Source organism: Tachypleus tridentatus, chromosome 10 (genome assembly GCF_004210375.1).
Source record: "Tachypleus tridentatus isolate NWPU-2018 chromosome 10, ASM421037v1, whole genome shotgun sequence".
Taxonomy (NCBI): Eukaryota; Metazoa; Arthropoda; class Merostomata; order Xiphosura; family Limulidae; genus Tachypleus; species Tachypleus tridentatus.
In genome coordinates this window covers 21,148,445-21,169,679 of record NC_134834.1, presented here as the reverse complement: position 1 = coordinate 21,169,679, position 21,235 = coordinate 21,148,445, and the positions used below count along the sequence as shown (strand labels likewise).

General features: G+C 39.4%; 1 protein-coding gene across 1 annotated transcript in view; it reads left to right on the top strand.

Annotated features, from left to right (window-relative positions):
• LOC143228856 (transmembrane channel-like protein 1) overlaps positions 1-21,235 on the top strand; it is an 83,414-nt gene that overhangs the window by 53,145 nt on the left and 9,034 nt on the right. The window contains exons 16-20 of the mRNA XM_076460253.1: positions 440-507; positions 4,221-4,460; positions 10,345-10,470; positions 13,094-13,172; positions 14,391-14,433. Of these exons, the coding sequence (XP_076316368.1) occupies positions 440-507; positions 4,221-4,460; positions 10,345-10,470; positions 13,094-13,172; positions 14,391-14,433 (556 nt within the window). The remainder of the gene's footprint in view (positions 1-439; positions 508-4,220; positions 4,461-10,344; positions 10,471-13,093; positions 13,173-14,390; positions 14,434-21,235) is intronic.

Below are 21,235 nucleotides of genomic sequence, written 5' to 3'. Positions count from 1 at the left end.
ATAAATTAAACACTACATGTGAGGATGTAGGGGGAGGTTATTCCTAAAATAATGTTCAAATACATTGACCACTTTAAAGCTTCTAAAAACTTCCATCCCGGTAGAGTATAGAGTAATTACATTTATCTTGGACACTACATGTTTCATCTAAGTTTTCGAAGATCTTCCCCATCAGAGAGGTGTTTATAGAACTAAACCAACCATGTGTTTAGTGTTAAGGTTAATGTTCTTGTACTATAATTGTTCTATTGTGTTTTTCAATAAGATTTACGGTCTCTTTGACCATTTTCAAGTTGTGTTTTTGTGTAATTTATTCTAACAAATATTTACAATATTTCAATCGTTTGAATAACTTTGTTCTAACTCAACCACGTGGTTTTTGAGGAACTTGAATTTTATTCTAACGAATGTTCACAGTCTTTAAAACTTTGTCTTTTAGCCAGGGTACGGAGATTTTAAGATAGCTGAAAATATTCTCCATCTGGTCAACAACCAGGGCATGATATGGTAAGCAGTTTGGAGTAGTTATTTTTGGTGTAAACCTAATCTCTAAAGCCATAGCCTATTAAAAAAAAACCTGAAAATTAAATAGCTGAAAAAGCTTTGAGCTAGAATCCAAAGGAGATACAATCAACACTGATATCACACAACCCTCAAAAGGATAACTACAAGAGATCAGCTGCGTCACTCGTAAACGGGCTTATAACGTTATAAATTTGGGTTCAATACCCGCGGTGAGTAAAGAACGGATAGCTCTTTGTATCGCTTTGTGCTGGATCTAAAAAAACAAAAACCAAATTCATTTCCTCGGTGGTCAGTGATGCGTTTCCGGATTTAGACAACTAAAATATAAGGTTATCAGTTAGCCCTAACGTAGCACAACTTCAACCGGAATATAAGGTTATACTACCAGTTATCCCTAATGTAGCACAACTTCAACCGGAATATAAGGTTATATTACCAGTTATCCCTAATGTAGCACAACTACAACCGGAATATAAGGTTATATTACCAGTTATCCCTAATGTAGCACAACTACAACCGGAATATAAGGTTATATTACCAGTTATCCCTAATGTAGCACAACTTCAACCGGAATATAAGGTTATATTATCAGTTATCCCTAATGTAGCACAACTACAACCGGAATATAAGGTTATATTATCAGTTATCCCTAATGTAGCACAACTACAACCGGAATATAAGGTTATATTACCAGTTATCCCTAATGTAGCACAACTACAACCGGAATATAAGGTTATATTACCAGTTATCCCTAATGTAGCACAACTTCAACCGGAATATGAGGTTATATTACCAGTTATCCCTAATGTAGCACAACTACAACCGGAATATAAGGTTATATTATCAGTTATCCCTAATGTAGCACAACTACAACCGGAATATAAGGTTATATTACCAGTTATCCCTAATGTAGCACAACTACAACCGGAATATAAGATTATATTATCAGTTATCCCTAATGTAGCACAACTTCAACCGGAATATAAGGTTATATTACCAGTTATCCCTAATGTAGCACAACTACAACCGGAATATAAGGTTATATTATCAGTTATCCCTAATGTAGCACAACTACAACCGGAATATAAGGTTATATTATCAGTTATCCTTAATGTAGCACAACTTCAACCAGAATATAAGGCTATATTACCAGTTATCCCTAATGTAGCACAACTACAACCGGAATATGAGGTTATATTACCAGTTATCCCTAATGTAGCACAACTACAACCGGAATATGAGGTTATATTACCAGTTATCCCTAATGTAGCACAACTACAACCGGAATATAAGGTTATATTACCAGTTATCCCTAATGTAGCACAACTACAACCGGAATATAAGGTTATATTACCAGTTATCCCTAATGTAGCACAACTTCAACCGGAATATAAGGTTATATTACCAGTTATCCTTAATGTAGCACAACTACAACCGGAATATAAGGTTATATTACCAGTTATCCCTAATGTAGCACAACTACAATCGGAATATAAGGTTATATTACCAGTTATCCCTAATGTAGCACAACTACAACCGGAATATAAGGTTATATTACCAGTTATCCCTAATGTAGCACAACTACAACCGGAATATAAGGTTATATTACCAGTTATCCCTAATGTAGCACAACTACAACCGGAATATAAGGTTATATTACCAGTTATCCCTAATGTAGCACAACTACAACCGGAATATAAGGTTATATTACCAGTTATCCCTAATGTAGCACAACTTCAACCAGAATATAAGGTTATATTACCAGTTATCCCTAATGTAGCACAACTACAACCGGAATATAAGGTTATATTACCAGTTATCCCTAATGTAGCACAACTACAACCGGAATATAAGGTTATATTACCAGTTATCCCTAACGTAGCACAACTTCAACCGGAATATAAGGTTATATTACCAGTTATCCCTAATGTAGCACAACTTCAACCGGAATATAAGGTTATATTACCAGTTATCCCTAATGTAGCACAACTACAACCGGAATATAAGGTTATATTACCAGTTATCCCTAATGTAGCACAACTTCAACCGGAATATAAAGTTATATTACCAATTAGCCCTAATGTAGCACAACTTCAACCGGACGACTAAGATTTTTCTGATAACTTTCCCCCTTCTTTTGTTTTTGGTATTTTGATATATTGCTATTTATGGATATTTTAACATAAACAATTAACACGTTATCGTGAGTATACGAAGCACTGAAGCATTATTCATTTAGATAACAAAACGACATTTTCTGTATTTCATTTGAAAGATGATCAGAAATACAAGATATAAACACTGATAATTAGTAGAATATTACTGTTAATAGTTGGAGAAAAATTATATACATCATCTGATTTTCAGAATGTTTCAATCTCTTCCTACAGGCCCCCCGGCATGGCGAGGTGGTTAAGGCACTCGACTAAGGTAATCTGAGGGTCGCGGGTTTGAATCCCCTTAGCATTAAACATGCTCGCTCTTTTAGCCGAGAGGGCGTTGTAATGTGACGGTCAATCCCACTATTCGTTGGCGGTGGGTGGAGATGTTTAGCTGCCTTTCCTCTTGTCATATACTGCTAAATTAGGGACGGGTAGCGCAGATAGCCCTCGTGTAGATTTGCGCGAAATTCAAAAACAAGCAAACTAGACGATTAGCATAATTTAACACTTTTCACATTAAAACTAATCAGTTGCTTTATCTGATCAAATTAAAATCAAACTAATCCTTACCCTGACCAAATTAAGGGCTAAATCAAACTTCATCCTGGTCATATTAAAAAATTATTTTTCGTCTAATCACGTGAAACCCAAACCAACCTTTACCTAGGCACGTGGAAAACAAATCAATCTTTTATTTTTGTCGCATTAAAACAAAATTTTCTTTATGGTCACATTTAAAATCAAAGTAGCCTCGCTTCTTGACAAATTAAAATCAAACTAATTTTCGTTCTTGTCATATTAAAACCAAATTAATACTTCTTTTGTTTGTTTGTTTTTGAATTTCGCGCAAAGCTACCATTGGGGATATCTGCGCTAGCCGTTCCTGATTTAGTAGTGGAAGTAGCTACACATCACCACTCACCGCCAACTCTTTGGTTAACCTTTTACCGACAAATAGCGATTGACCGTATCATTGTAAATCCTTCACGGCTGAAAGGGCGAGCATGTTTGGTGTGACGGAGATTCAAACCCGAGACCCTCAGATTACGGGTCGAGTGCCTTAATCACCTGGCCAATATGTTTTTAGACCTAATAAAATTAAACTAATATTTCTATCACTCACATTTTAACCAAACCAATCTCTATCTTTGTCACATTAAAAACAAACCAATCTTTATCCTTGTCACATTAAAACCGAAACATTTTTTTATTCTTATTACATGAAGATCAAATCAGTCTCTTTTTTTTATGGTAACATTAAAATCGAATGATTCTTTACCCTTATAACGTTAAAATCAAACCATTCTTTACCCTTGTTACGTTAAAATCAAACCATTCTTTACCCTTGTGACGTTAAAATCAAACCATTCTCTACCCTTGTGACGTTAAAATTGAACCATTCTTTCCCCTTGTTACGTTAAAATCAAATCTATCTATCGTCTCACATTAAAACTAAACTATACTTTTCATCTGGTTGCATTAAGATGAAACCAGTCTTTTCCCTAAAATATGTCATTTGTAACTGTTTTGTAGGATGGGTATGTTCTTCAGTCCTGGATTACCGGCTATCAACACTGTTAAGCTCTGTATTCTGCTGTATGTTCGAAGTTGGGCTGTTCTGACCTGCAACATTCCTCATGACACAGTCTTCAAAGCTTCCAGATCTAATAACTTCTACTATGCACTGTTACTTATTATGTTGTTTCTGTGTACTCTTCCAGTAGGCTTTTCTATAGTATGGCTAGAGCCCTCTTGGCACTGTGGGCCTTTCAGGTAAGATATTTTCTCTTTTAACAGATTATTTCTGAACGTTTTGGTATTTGGTATTAGAAAAAGTCTGGCTAGAATCCTCTTGACACTGTGGGCCCTTCAGGTATGTTCTCTTATCACTTTATGTACTAACGTTTTCATTTAAGTTTTAGAAACAACCTGGCTATAACCCTTTAGGCTTTTCTTTCTTTCCCTTATCATGGACTTCGAGAAACTATTTTTATTGTAGAAAACAATCGTTGCCACAAGTATAAAATATTTGAACCTATCGCTTCCCAGAATAGAGTCATACCAGGTGTTTCAACTGTGGGAAATGTCACTCACTAGTTACTGTAGTGCAGTATATATACTCTTCAAAACAAGAAACGCAAAAGGGATATTTTTGTTATTTTAAAGAGAAATATATGTAATAACGTTACAAGCTCAGAGTATGTGATGTTACACGTGTTAAGGCACTGATTGTCAGACCAAAATGACAATAAAAGTTGTGCACTTTGAAAACGGAGGTAACATCGGATTTTTCGCCAAAACGCATTCGTGTCCAATAAATTTGTTTGAGAGATCTGCATGTTCTGCAAGTGCAACATGTGCAAAATCCCTATAAAAGTGACGGGTTCTCGGTTTCCATAGCTCAGTGTTAAGCCACCGACACGAAATACAGTTACGCCAAGACTGACTGAAGGACACCGCAACAACGCCATTGGTCGCTTGGAAGCAGGCGAATCTCGATCAGATGTTGCCAGAGCTGTGAATGTCCACCCAAGCACCATCACAAGGCTATGGAATCGTCACCAACAACATGGATCAACTCGTGACCGTCCACGATCTGGCAGACCTCGTGTGACCACGCCCGCACAAGATCACTACATCCGGTTAAGTCACCTTCGGGATATGACCACCACTGCGACGTCTACTGCCTCAACCATACCAGGGCTGCGAAGGATTTCCGATCAGACCGTACGCAACCGTCTACGAGATGCAGGAATCCGACCTCGACGTCCAGTCAGAGGCGTCATCCTCACCCAGCAACATCGTCAAGCACGGCTGCAGTGGACTCGGGCACATCGGGTACGGCCTCATCGACGATGGAGGCATGCTTGGTTCAGCGATGAATCACGTTTTATGCTTCGTAGGCAGGATGGAAGGACCCGTGTTTACCGTCGCCGAGGTGAACGTTTTGCAGCAAACTGTGTGCAGGAAGTTGACAGATTTGGTGGTGGCAGCGTCATGATGTGGGCTACCATCGCCAATAATGCCAGAACAGACCTTTTGCACATTCGAGGGAATCTTACGGCTCAACGATACGTCGACGAGATTCTTAGGCCCCATGTGCAACCCATCATGGTGAACGTCAACGACGTTTTTCAACATGACAACGGCCGTCCTCACACAGCCCGACTCACCACTGACTTCTTAAGACACCACAACATCAACGTTCTTCCCTGGCCCACCAGATCACCAGATTTAAACCCCATCGAACATCTTTGGGACGATTTGAACCGACGTCTGCGACGGCGACAACCTCAACCGTAGACTCTACCTCAGCTTGCAGCAGCTTTGCAGGCTGAGTTGACAGCCATTCCACAGGATGTGATTCGTCATCTCATCGCTTCCATGGGCAGGAGATGCCAAGCAGTTATGGATGCTCACGGGGGACATACTCGTTATTGACGTTGAGTGACGTTAAACTTCACCTAGTGAGCGTGGACTTTGCCTTTGTAGACTTTGGATGTTCAGCAGTGAATGTGCAAAGTTTCACACATGTCATACACAACTACCCGGAATAAACTTGTTAACAATTTGTCTCAAATTTTGCCTTTTGCGTTTCTTTTTTTGAAGAGTATATTTAGTTTAATAACTGTGGCAAGTTACATCCTGTTGGTTTTGGACAGTACCCTAAACATGTTGAAGTCCAAAAACTTGTATCGTGAAAAGTTACAAATGAAAGAAGAAAGAAAATTCAAATTACAGAAAAATTTACCTTTGATACAGCTATGACGTCATTTCTTTCATCAACTGTACAGGTTGGTCTCATTTGTTATTATCACTATATGTGTATCTCCACGTACCTGATACATCACGTACAATTATTAGTTTATTATTTGTTACCATCAGTATATGTAACAATAATGTAGAACTAAATAACAGCATCAAGTTGTAACAGAGCATTCAGTGTTTTCTAGTGAATTCTAAGTCTTCATGGATTGGTCTGGACTTAGAATACATCATTACTCTGGGACTAATTCATGATATCAAGTTAAAACGAATTCTCAGAGTTTACTTCATTCTGAATAGTCTTCTTAAAGTTATCTGTGTTTTAGATTGATAAAAATAACGTTATTCCAGGACTTACATGAAAATGCACAACAGGTTTAAATCAGTTCTCTTATTCTAGCAATTTGTGTTATATGTTTAAAAATAACGTAATTCTAGGACTAAGGAGTTAAGTGCAATAGACTGTGCAGTGTTATATTAATCACGCATCTTCTTCTTGGAGTTACCTGTGATCTGAATACAGTGATTACTATTTGTGCTTCATAAACAAAGTATGCCATGGCACTGAACAGTATGGCCTCCATCGAATCCCTAAGAAGGGCCTCCAATCTTATTCGTTTCTCTAAACCCCGATTTAATAAACTGTATTTAAAAATGAAATTAGTTTTAAAATTCAAAAAGTTCGAAACTAATACTAGAATAATTCCACTGTCTTGTTAACATAAAATGTGATACAAGTTTGACAATTCAAATGCATGCATGGACTTCTCTGTTTCGTGTCCACTGTCCACCTCTACACATCATCTGCAGCCACAACATCTCTATTCATCAACAACAACAACTGGAGAAGAAGAGCTTCATCATGCCTTTTTACAGCTTTCCTCAGAAACTTCCCATCAACGTTTCCGAACGCGACTATAGTTAGTCAGTGTAGCAAATTATTCTCACGCGCGGGGTCAAATTATCCCGAGCACCCAAGTTCGAAAGAAATGACAGACAACTGTCACGTTGTTGCCTTTTACTTCAAACTAAATTCATGCCACGGATATTTTTCTCTTGCTCATAACCTCATCCATGTTGTCTTCATCTCACAGAGTACTAATAGAACCTTAGTCACGATACCATCCATCCCACAGAGTACTAATAGAACCTTAGTCACGATACCATCCATCCCACAGAGTACTAATACAACCTCAGTCACGATACCATTCATCCCATAGAGTACTAATACAACCTCAGTCACGATACCATTCATCCCATAGAGTACTAATACAACCTCAGTCACGATACCATTCATCCCACAGAGTACTAACACAACCTCAGTCACGATACCATTCATCCCATAGAGTACTAACACAACCTCAGTCACGATACCATTCATCCCATTGAGTACTAACACAACCTCAGTCATGATACCATTCATCCTATAGAGTACTAATACAACCTCAGTCACGATACCATTCATCCCACAGAGTACTAATACAACCTTAGTCACGATACCATTCATCCCACAGAGTACTAATACAACCTCAGTCACGATACCATTCATCCCACAGAGTACTAATACAACCTCAGTCACGATACCATTCATCCCACAGAGTACTAATACAACCTCAGTCACGATACCATTCATCCCACAGAGTACTAATACAACCTTAGTCACGACGCCATTCATCCCATAGACTACTAATACAACCTCAGTCACGACGCCATTCATCCCATAGACTACTAATACAACCTCAGTCACGACGCCATTCATCCCACAGAATACTAACACAACCTCAGTCACGACGCCATTCATCCCACAGAGTACTAATACAACCTCAGTCACGACGCCATTCATCCCACAGAATACTAACACAACCTCAGTCACGATACCATTCATCCCACAGAATACTAACACAACCTTAGTCACGACGCCATTCATCCCACAGAATACTAACACAACCTCAGTCATGATACCATTCATCCTATAGAGTACTAATACAACCTCAGTCACGATACCATTCATCCCACAGAGTACTAATACAACCTTAGTCACGATACCATTCATCCCACAGAGTACTAATACAACCTCAGTCACGATACTATTCATCCCACAGAGTACTAATACAACCTCAGTCACGATACCATTCATCCCACAGAGTACTAATACAACCTCAGTCACGATACCATTCATCCCACAGAGTACTAATACAACCTTAGTCACGATACCATTCATCCCACAGAATACTAACACAACCTCAGTCACGATACCATTCATCCCACAGAGTACTAATACAACCTTAGTCACGATACCATTCATCCCACAGAGTACTAATACAACCTCAGTCACGATACCATTCATCCCACAGAGTACTAATACAACCTCAGTCACGATACCATTCATCCCACAGAGTACTAATACAACCTCAGTCACGATACCATTCATCCCACAGAGTACTAATACAACCTCAGTCACGATACCATTCATCCCACAGAGTACTAATACAACCTTAGTCACGATACCATTCATCCCACAGAGTACTAATACAACCTCAGTCACGATACCATTCATCCCACAGAGTACTAATACAACCTCAGTCACGATACCATTCATCCCACAGAGTACTAATACAACCTTAGTCACGACGCCATTCATCCCACAGAATACTAACACAACCTCAGTCATGATACCATTCATCCTATAGAGTACTAATACAACCTCAGTCACGATACCATTCATCCCACAGAGTACTAATACAACCTTAGTCACGATACCATTCATCCCACAGAGTACTAATACAACCTCAGTCACGATACTATTCATCCCACAGAGTACTAATACAACCTCAGTCACGATACCATTCATCCCACAGAGTACTAATACAACCTCAGTCACGATACCATTCATCCCACAGAGTACTAATACAACCTTAGTCACGATACCATTCATCCCACAGAATACTAACACAACCTCAGTCACGATACCATTCATCCCACAGAGTACTAATACAACCTTAGTCACGATACCATTCATCCCACAGAGTACTAATACAACCTCAGTCACGATACCATTCATCCCACAGAGTACTAATACAACCTCAGTCACGATACCATTCATCCCACAGAGTACTAATACAACCTCAGTCACGATACCATTCATCCCACAGAGTACTAATACAACCTCAGTCACGATACCATTCATCCCACAGAGTACTAATACAACCTTAGTCACGATACCATTCATCCCACAGAGTACTAATACAACCTCAGTCACGATACTATTCATCCCACAGAGTATGAATACAACCTTAGTCACGATGCCATTCATCCCACAGAGTACTAATACAACCTCAGTCACGACGCCATTCATCCCATAGACTACTAATACAACCTCAGTCACGACGCCATTCATCCCACAGAATACTAATACAACCTCAGTCATGATACCATTCATCCTAAAATCAGCTTTATCGATCTGTGTTAGTTATGAAACAAGGTTTTCAATTGGTAGGTTACATGAACATCTGTATTAGTATTGGTGAACATCGTCTCTAAATCATACAGTTTGATAAAGCTCGTTCCATTATCCAAAACGAATGGTGAACATCTAAACCGTTGTCTGTATATAAGTGTCAACCTTCACATTATAAAACAGATTATAAGACATTAGTTATTTTTCTCTGATTCTGTTATCAAACTTTCATCTTTTTTTCAGTGCAAAACCAGTCTTTTTCTTGTTTGTAATTAAGCACAAAGCTACACAAGGGGGCGTCTGTGTTGTGCCACTGGGGTTAGGGAGGGCTTGTTCAAAACTGAGAAATTCAAGACCAATTTCTTGTATGTAACGAGTTCAGTTATAATCTTAAAGTCACCTGGTGTTTCTATTTTTGTTATGCTTTTTCCATAGTGGCTACAGCCGTATCTATCGAATCTTCACGAGCTATTTGGAAGGTGTGCTACCTTCGTGGATGAACAACGTTATTGAATATGTCACCTCACCAGGAGTGGTAATCCCCTTACTCTTATTACTCGTGTAAGTAAAATATCAATATGAACAATAACACAGACCTACAAATTTCAAGTTCGTAAAAGTTCTTTTGGTTTTAATAACGAATTTTTCATAATTCAGATTTCTGAAATAATGTTCTTTTTTTTTGCGATCACGTGAAGATTTCTTACAAATCTGCAAGCAAACAATCACACTCTTACTAAAATCAAATTATTATTACGTTTACCATAGCACACATTTTATTATTACTATGTTCGTTATATTTGGGTTCTAGAACGACGGATATCAGACTCTCGCGTCGCGATTGGTCTAGAGAAATCTACAGCCAGTGGTTGTCAGTATTTTAAGCATAACAAAATGTGACCCGATTTTAACGAAACTTAATGTAAAAGTACATATGGAGTTTTTTGAAAAGTCTGTACGTGATGGAGAAAAGTGGATATCATTTTAGGGTTCACCGTACATGTATTACTATAGAACGTGTAAAACATTCAAGACAATAAAACCATCGCAGGTCTGTATAATTTAAAATCCTGGTTGTTTTCTTAACACAAAATTTCTTGCCTTACCTTCATGGTACACGGAAGAACTAGTGGCCACTTAAAATAACATTTTCTTGCGTTTTGAAACTATAAATAATTATTGAAAACGTGCCTCAAACGAGTTACGTTTACAGCTTCAAATAAATGTAACTGTAAAAAATATACAATAGACATAATAATGTGTCACTTGGGTGGTTTTCAAAAGAACTGACCTGATTCAAAGGTTGCTAATTTCTCACTTTCGTTTGTGACGGATGATGATTACTCACGCTATCAAAATACTTCTGAAGTTTGTTTGTTTTTAATTTCACGCGAAACTACACTAGAGCTATCTGCGTCAGCCTTTCCTAATTTAGCAGTGTAAGACTAGAGGGAAAGCAACTAGTCGCCACTATTCACCGCCAACTCTTGGGCTACTCTTTTACCAACGAATAGTGGGATTGACCGTGACTTTACAACGCCTTTTCGGCTGAAAGGGCGGACATGTTTAGCGTGACGGAGATTTGAACCCGCGATCCTCCGATTGCGAGTCGAGCGCCCTAGCCACACGAAGCCGAAAATTACATAAATTACTTTAAAAAATCATATCCACTGTTAAAAACTTATGTTTTGTAGAAAGACAACTTTGGTTCACAATATCAGTAGTTCGTTTTTCTCCGCTAGACATCAAATAACTTTACTTTTCTTGTTTGTTTGTAATTAGCCACAAAGCTACGCAATGGATTATCTGAGCTGCCCCACCACGAATATTGAAACCCGTTTATTATAAGCCAGCAGATTTAGCGCTGAACTACCGGTGTTGTACTCGTCTAACGGTTATTTTCTTAATGCAAAACTACACAATAATCCGTGATGACGAGAAAACCCACTTGTAGAGAAAAATATATATGTAAACATGTGGTCAGCTATCGGTCAGCTACCTCTTTCTTTCTTTGTGAACCTGACGATGACCGGAGAAGGTCGAAACGTTGTTTGCTCCTCTACATAGAGTTTTCTCTACCCACACCAGCCATTTTTACATACACAAAACGACACAATGACCAATTTGCACCCTGTCCTCAAAGTGTTGATACTTAGATTTCAGCGGTAATAATCCGTGAACTTAGAGCTGACACAGGGAACTCATTTAAATGAAATAAAGTTAAATAAACTTTAAATTAAACTCCCTCTACAGTGGATTTGATGTACTAGTCCTTAAACGAACGTTTCGATGGAAAGAAGACTTAACTTTCATCAAGATAAGCTCTTCACAAATGGCTGAATCCTTGGTAGGTTTTAACATGCTATATCTCACACGACCTCACTCATTAAATAAACTTAAATAACAAAGAGGTCTAAACTAATGTCAAATTAACCTGCTCACGTCTAGTTCAATCTTTAGCATATTTGTTGTTGGCTTTTTACCAGTTTCAGTGTTAATTAACTTACCAAGAAAAACCCTCTCAAAGACATTTGTTCACCAAAGATAAATCTTAAAAACAAACTCCTCAAGATTTGCTATCTTTTATTGAGTATCATTAACGTAACTGGTACTTTGTGTGTGTGTTTTTTCTTAGAGCCATATCGAGCTATCTGCTGAGCCCACCGAGGGGAATCGAACCCCCTGATTTTAGCGTTGTAAATCCGAAGCTGGTGCTTTGTAATAAAAACTTGTGAAAAAATGTTAACTCAGAATATTTTCAGCTTTGGTACGTAACATTTCTAAACAATAGACTGATGTATTTCTTATTTGTTAGTCAGCACAAAGCTTCATAACGACTTATCTGCGCTATGGCCATGGTGAGTGTCAAAAAACCCGAATTTTAGGGGTTATAAGCCCTCAAGGAAGGAGACAAATCTTAATGTGTTCTTTTTCAATTTTTATACTTTTTGAAGAAGTTATTTCAAATACTAATATTTTTTATTTAATCGTGTCAAAGTAACAATACTGATTGTAAAAAATAACTGGTGTTAAACATGCTACATTTATTTATTATGGTACAAGGTGAATTTTTTATAAACTTATAACTGCTCAAGTGTTTCGATTTTTTTATTTATTTAAAATTACAATATTACTTACTGAAGTATCTTGCCGAATGTCATTTTAATAACTCTGTGTTTTCTAGGTTAATAATTTATTACATGGTATCCTTGACTGGCTCACTCCGTGAAGCTAACAATGATTTAAAGGTACAGCTAAGAAGGGTAAGTTGAAGAATTCTGTCTGTTTATTAAAAAAACAAAAGCGCTTTGTGATTCTGTATATAAATTAGATACATTTGAGACTTGGCTTGAATTTGAAGGGCGAAAAGATAACGAGATCCTAATAGTAGTAAACGTCTCAGAAGCAGTTAGTGATAAATAACCTGCTGCGTTTGTTGTAATCCTTCTAATCTGATGAGCATCCATCTTCATAAAGGTTTATTCGAAAGCTGATCTGAAAAAGTGGAGTTGTGTCAGTTTACTTTATTTGTCTGTACATTTTTATTTTCGTTCTACTACATATTTTAGTCATTAATGACTTCTACAAAGACAGAAATGATGATGCACTTTCTGTATTAATTTCTCGGACATTATTTATGGAACGACCTGATGAATACATTTCTACCTAATTCATCGGATGTACAGTAACATCTGGTTTGTTAAAACATGGTTCTTTACAATATATCGTAGTAAACAAACCTAGTATTTGATATAATGATAGGCCCGGCATGGCCAAGCGTGTTAAGGCGTGCAACTCGTAATTTGAGGGTCGCAGGTTCGCATCCCGGTCGCGCCAAACATGCTCGCCCTTTCAGCAGTAAGGGCGTTATAATGTGACGGTCAATCCCACTATTCGTTGGTAGAAGAGTAGCCCAAGAGTTGGTGGTGTGTGGTGATGACTAGCTGCCCTCTTTCTAGTCTTACACTGCTAAATTAGGGACGGCTAGCACAGATAGCCCTCGAGTAGCTCTGTGCGAAATTTCAAAACAAACAAAAAATATAGTGATTATAGATTTTGCAGTCAGTAAGTTTGATTTGGTTTTGAATTTCGCGCAAAGCTACTCGAGGGCTATCTGCGTTAACCGTCCCTAAGTTAGCAGTGTAAGACTAGAGGGAAGGCAGCTAGTCATCACCACCCACCGCCAACTCTTGGGCTACTCTTTCACCAACGAATAGTGGGATTGACCGTCACATTATAACGCCCTCACGACTGAAAGGGCGAGGATGTTTGGTGCGACCGGGATTCAAACCCGCGACTCTCAGATTATGAGTCGAACGCCTTAACCCACCTAACCATGCCGGATCCGTTATGCTAATTAATTACCTATATAGCAATGTGTGTATATATATATATATTAAAACCTTGAATCATAACAATATTCTAAAGTACTGTTTTAAATTACTAACTGTAGAACATCATAACTATCTGGTTCATTGCAGGAGAGAATAGAAGAAAAGAAAAAGGTATACGCCATGGCTGACGGTACGACTGTTTCCTTTCACCCACATGTTCTAGAATTATTGTGTTCAATTGTTGATGGTATCTAATGATTGGTTGGTTGGTTGATTTAGTGTTTTATGGCACAAAGCAGCAAGGCGATCTGCACCAAACGTCCGGTAAAAAGGGAAAAGTAAATTCAGTAAAATTCATAAAAGGAAATTAAGGTAAAACAAAGTTTAAAACATAACTAGCATAAAACCAATGTTTACATCTAGTTTACAGCATTAAGAGAAAAATACAGTAATACAAGTTGTAGAGGACTTTCTGTAGCGTGACTGTAATAATCATAACTCGCCAGGAAGACTAACAGGTAAGTACAAAAACCACCGTCAGTCACCTGAAGTTGACTGTTCCAGTCCTGGTTTCGAGTTATTTGACGTTATGTCCATTTTCTAATTTCAAATCGAACTAGATGGACTGTGATTCTTAAAAAGGAATCACTTTAAATAGATCTAATACATAAATTAATTTTTTAATATCACTGAAAAGAATAATGGTCTTGAAAACTAAAAACATGACCAAGATTAACAGTGTCACCACCACCAATAACACTGTCTAGCGTTATGGACAAACCTTAGGACAAACCATGTTTAAAATGGTGCCGCCGTTGAGAGTCGTAACGATGCCACGAAAGTAAAATGTGGCTTATTGTGACCTGAATGTTACACAGAGAACACGCTGATGCATCAGTTCCAGATAAAAGAAAACAATGAGTTAAAAAACTGTGACCAATGCATAGTCTAGTCAGAACAACTTCCTCTTTTGATCCTTACGGGAACAAGACGGCCAAAGTCCAATTTAGGGTTTTATTTGGAAAGGCTTGTTTTCGCGTTGCTCACTCCAAGTCGACCGCCAACTGGCATGGAGTCAAGCCTTGAATACAGTCTATGTATCAAACAGACAATGTGGTGATTGTGCCAGAGCAAATAGATTTAGCTGCGTTGTTGGCGAGCTCGTTCCCGCGAATACCAACGTGGTCCAATATCCAAATAAACTGGATAGAAGTAGATGTTAGAGAAATGGGTCAGTCGGTTTTGAATATCGGCGAGAACAGGGTGTGAACGAACGTGAAGCGATTCTAGGGCCAGTAGAGAACGAAGCGAGTCAGTGCACTGCTTAGCTTCTATGTGATCCAGGGTAACAGAAATGGCGTATAGTTCAATAGTGAACACAGAAGCTGTAGAGGGGATTCTGCATACAACCACCAAACCATGGCAGAGCTCACACAGTCACCTGATGTCGAATCATCTGTACAAACAAGAATAGAAGGATGGTTCAAAAGATGTTCAGTAAATAACAGACAGTATTTCCAATTAGGAGTGTCTACTTTTCTCAGATTACTTATAGAAAGGTCACATCTTGGAACTGTAAGAAGCCATGGCGGGATGGGCTGACCAGTGGATACTACATTATCCAAGAACAGATCCATTTCATCTAACTGTGCCTGGATACAAAGGCCAAAAGGAGCAATGGCAGACCGTCTGGTCTGAAAAAGCATGGCCCATTGAGGAAGGAAAACACAACCCCAGGTGGGATGCTTTGGTAAGGAAAGAAGTTTTGAAGCATATAGTAAAGACAGTTGCAAACGGCAGAGGTGCAAAGAAGATTCATGAGACTCTGTGTATAACCTCTGAACTGGGGAAATGCAGAAAGCCGCAGTTCTTGATGATGAATGGGGTCCAGCATCTTTAAGGTCAAGGGTCTGGCAGAGCTATAGACCAGTGATCCATAGTCAAGTTTCGATCACATAAGAGCACGATATATCTTTAGCATAGAACGTCGATCTGCTCCCCAAGTTGTAGTAGAGAGGACACAGAGGATGTTCAGTGCTCTTGTACATTTGATCTTTAGCTGCTTGATGTGTGGTATAAATGTTAGCTTACGGTCAAAGATAAGCCCCAAAAACTTAGTTTCAGAAACCACAGGCAGCACAATTTCACTGATACGGAGTTCAGGATCAGGGTGAATACCCCTTTGGCGGCAAAAGTGCATTAAAACAGTTTTAGAGAGAGAGACAGAGAGAGAAGGTAAAGCCATTTGCTGAGGTCCACTTCAGTTAACAATTGAGGGCATTCTGCAGCTACCGCTCAATATACCTCATGCTCGACGACTGACATGAGATGTGAAAGTTGTCAACATAGAGCCCGTTTGCAACAGTGAGCAGGAGTTGTTCAGTGATGGCATTAATCTTTATACTAAAAAGTATGACACTCAAAACACAGCCCTAAGGGACTCCGAGTTCCTGTAGAAAGGAAGAGGAAAGTGTCGAACCAACACGAACTCGGAATAACCTGTCCATTAAAAAATTAATAAAAATGGGCAAATGGCCACATAACCCATAGATATATGGAGGTCTCGCAAAATGCTATACCTCTATGTTGTATAATAAGCCTTCTCAATGTCAAAGAATATTGATACAAGATGTTGTCGCTTGAGAAAGGCTTCTCTGATTGATGTTTCAAGTCAAATCAGGTGGTCCATGGTGGAGCGTTGTCGTCGGAACCCACACTGGGTGGGCGAGAGGAGGATGTTTGATTTGAGGAACCAAACAAGATGAGCATTAACCATCCTCTCTAAGATCTTACAAAGACAGCTCGTCAAAGCAATTAGACGGTGGTTTGAAGGAATCTTGGGATCCTTCCCAGGCTTGGAGAAAGGCAGGATAATAGCCTGATGCCACGCATCAGGAAAAAACATTCTCCTGCCAGATCCAGTTAAAAACAACCAGAAGGATAGCAAGAGAAGCAGGAGACAGGTGGCGCAGCATCTCATAGTGTATATCATCAGGTCCAACTGATGTACTGCCAGACTGATGAAGAGCCAGTTTGAGTTCCACCAGTAAAAAGGGACGATTATACTCATAGAGACAATCAGCTCGAAAGGAAAGAGGTGATCACTCTGCCCGAGTCTTGACAGCTAGGAAGGTAGAAGAAGAGGCAGAAGTGTTAGATACCCGGCAAAAGCTCTCTCCTAGAGTATCGGCAATGCTCTGGTTATCAGTTACTTCCTGGCCATCAGAAAGCAAGATCGAGAGGGCGACAGAGTGATATTGCCTACTGACCTTTCGAATCTTGTCTCAAATGACTTTGGAACTGGTGGTAGAGGATGTTAGTTGTGAACTTAATCCAAGATTCCTTCTGGCTTTGACGTCTTACCCATCGAGCATGTGCACGGACCCACTGGAAAGCAATGCAGTTCGAGAGTGTGGGATATCTACAGAAAGTATTCCAGGCTCGTTTTTTTAAGCCTTCCGTGCCACGTGGCAGGCAGTACTCCACCATGGACAAGGATACAGTGGAAAACGTGTCGAGGTTTTAGTTATACATTGAGCAGCTGCTTGTATAATACAGCCAGTTACTGCTGCCACACAGTCGTCTATTGATGGCTTACAGAAAATGGCAGGATCAAGTTCTCCAAGAGCAGTGAAAGATGGCCAGTTTGCCTGATCCAGATTCCACCAGGGCATGCAGGTTGGGTGGCATCGATCACGGCCAGTCTCTCTCAAGATTATAGGAAAATGATCATTGCCTCGTGGATTATTGTCGACCCTCCATGAAAAATGGGAAAATAATGAAGGGGAGCAAACTGAGAGATCAATAGCAGTAAAGGACTGACTAGGTGCATGAAAATAAGTAGAAAAGCCAGTATTGAAAAGAGAAAGGTTGGGATCAGAGAGCATACACTCTAGGGAGCGACCCCTCCTATCAATAGCAGCACTTCCCCAGAGGGGATGATGTCGTTTAAAGTCCTCCAGGATGAAAAAGGGGAACGGCAACCGTTCAACGAGAGCATCTAGGTCTGATTGATCATATGTCTCTCCAGGTGACAGGTAGAAAGAACAAACAATGACGGTATGACCCAAGGAAACACGGTGTTTCAAATGGCAAAGACAGGGTGGGCACATGCTGATCAACCAACAGTGCCACCCCCTATATGCACTCGCCCATCACACAGCCTGTAATTTCTGTATAAAGAAAACCGCTGAAAGGTAACTGTATCAGCAGGTTTCAGAAATGTTTCCTGTAAGGAGAGACAAACAAGATAGTAGGAAGCAATCAGGTGTTTTGATGTCATCTAGATTAGAACGTAAACTTCTACAGTTCCATTGTATCAGAGTGGCCATTTTTATTTACTTGTAGGCAAATTGGGTGAAGAAATCTTCTGTTTACGACCACCTCTTTTTTCCTTGCTTTCCTTATTCGAGGAAGGTCTATCGATCTCCATGGATCCTGCCCTGGGTCGGTTGGGCAGGTCTTTGCTGTTGGAAAGGGATTCGAGAGACTAAGAACGTGAACGAATGATTGTTTTGCATCTTGGGGTGAGAAAGGAAGATGGATCCGACAAAATGCCTGTACCTGGAACCAAAAGATGTGGATCTTGGGGTTTGGTGGAATGTATATAAAATCAGAGATAGGTGTCGAAGTTGATTCATCAACTTTTTTAACCATGGAGGTCAAAGACTTTTCATTTGTTCGGAGAACGATTCTTGAGGAAGCACAGAGAGATCTTTCTGCATTCCCACAGTAGCTGTGGAACGAAGTGCAGCAGCATACATCTGAGATGAGGTGGTGGACAGTAACTTTCGAGCCTCAGGATAAGTAATGTTATGAATCGTTTTTAAACACTGCAACTCTTTTTCTTCCCACCATTTAGGGCAAGAACGAAAGTAGGATGGGTGAGAGCCATTGCAATTGATGAAATGAGGGTCCGTTTCACACACATAGACATCATGGTCCTTGCTACTGCAATGAGCACACTTCAAGGAACCACAACATGACGTCTTCGAGTGACCGAACTGCTGACACTGGAAACATCTGAGGGTTTGGAATGTATTGCCATACTTTGCAATTAAGATAACCTGCCTTGATGGTGGCAGGCGGACATGATGACGTAAATATCAGAATGAGGACATTGGTCGGCACCATAATTCCATCTTTGCGAGTGGAGATACACCTTACTGCAGAAACTCCTTGAGTGGAGAAACCAGCAAAATTTCAGACTCTGGGATGTTCTTCAAATTCCTATCAACAATAACTCCTCGTGATTAATTCAAAGTATCATGAGGTGTTATCTCAATAGGTATATCCCCCAATAGCCTTTGAATGCAACAGGGGTTCACTGTGTTGAGATGTGGATGTTTCCACCAATATGTCACCAGATCGAAGCTTTTTTACTGACTTTGGAGATCCAGCAAGTCCCTGTAGTCCCTTCTGAATGAAAAAGGGAGACACTTGCTTTAAAGGTTTGTCTTAAAGTGAATGAAATATAAGAAAATGAGGTACAAGAGGTGGTACAGATGGTGAGGATTGCTGCTCAGAATCTTCAAGACGTGGTCGTTTACCTATAGACTGTTTTTTTTCACTATTTTATTAAGATTTTTATTTGGAGTATCCATAATAAAGAAAGGGAAATTTCGGTGCCCACTGACCCCACCCACCATGGAGCTCTATGAGGGGATGCGCTACAATGTCAAACAAGGACACTGTAGCAACGCCAGGGTTTCGTGAGCACTATACCCAAACACCAGCATCAGATATAATGTTCACAACACCTGTTGAGAACATCCAACACTGGTACTTGGTTGACCCTAGCCCGAGGCAGCCCGTCTACAGGAATTCAAGGCCAAAGTGGTGTGTTAAGGTTGGACCCTCAACCACCAGGATCCCCTCCTCCTCTTCACAAATTGCCACTCACAGCAAACACGTGGGTGGATGTTTAGATCCCAGAGGAGGTAAACTGAAAAAACAGAACCTTCCCTGGAAGATCCCCTCACCACGTACAGGAATCCACACCGAGGGGAGTATCTAATAAACAGAGCGTCTAAGTTAAACACGTGGTTTTGGGATTGTGGTTTGTAATTCATTTCAATCTTCAAGAATTGTTCTCGCAAATTCTTTCCAACTTCAAAGTCGATTTCACTAAAAGTACAAGAGTTGATTTTCATAGTAACTAAATTCAGCCAATCACAGTATTGTTTGTTTGTTTTTGAACTTCGCACAATGCTACACGGGGGGATATCTACGCTAGCCATCCCTAATTTAGTAGTGTAAGACTAGAGGGAAGGCAGCTAGTCATCACCACCCACTGCCAACTCTTTTACCAACGAATAGTAGGATTGACTGTCACATTATAACGCCCCCACAGCTGAAAAGGCGAGCATGTTTGGTGCGACGGGGATTCGAACCCGTGACCCTCAGATTACGAGTAGAGTGCCTTAACCCCCTGGCCACCAATAACAGTAGAGTTTAATTATTTATATGACTCAAGCTATTAGGCCTGCTAATCTCTAATCGTATCTTACAATAGAGTATAAGTTGAAATTAAAAACTAAACAACTGTTGCTTTATGACATTTATACACCAAACAATCATTAAAGAAATCAACTTGTACTTGTTGCAAACTAATATTTAAAAAAATATATATTATAAAATTACTATATAAATAATATTTTTAAGATTTAGGGTTGGTCACCTTTGCGTTAATAAGAGTTTGGCATCTCCGTAGTATTGTTTCTATATATATTCTCAGAGCCTCTGCTAAGGTTTGATTCAAGTTTTCTTGAAGATGCCTCCAAAGACTATCTACAGTACAATTTGTACTTTTTGTCGAGCATGGATCCATCAATCCCAGATTTGTTCCACAGGGTTAAAACCCAGAATTTGTGAAGGAGATTCCATTTGCTGGAAACCTCCCGAGCTATGTTCCTCTGTGATACAAAGTTTGCTATTTCTTGGAAGTTTATTTGGGGGTCATCTTTTCATAATACGATTTGCCACGTCGACTT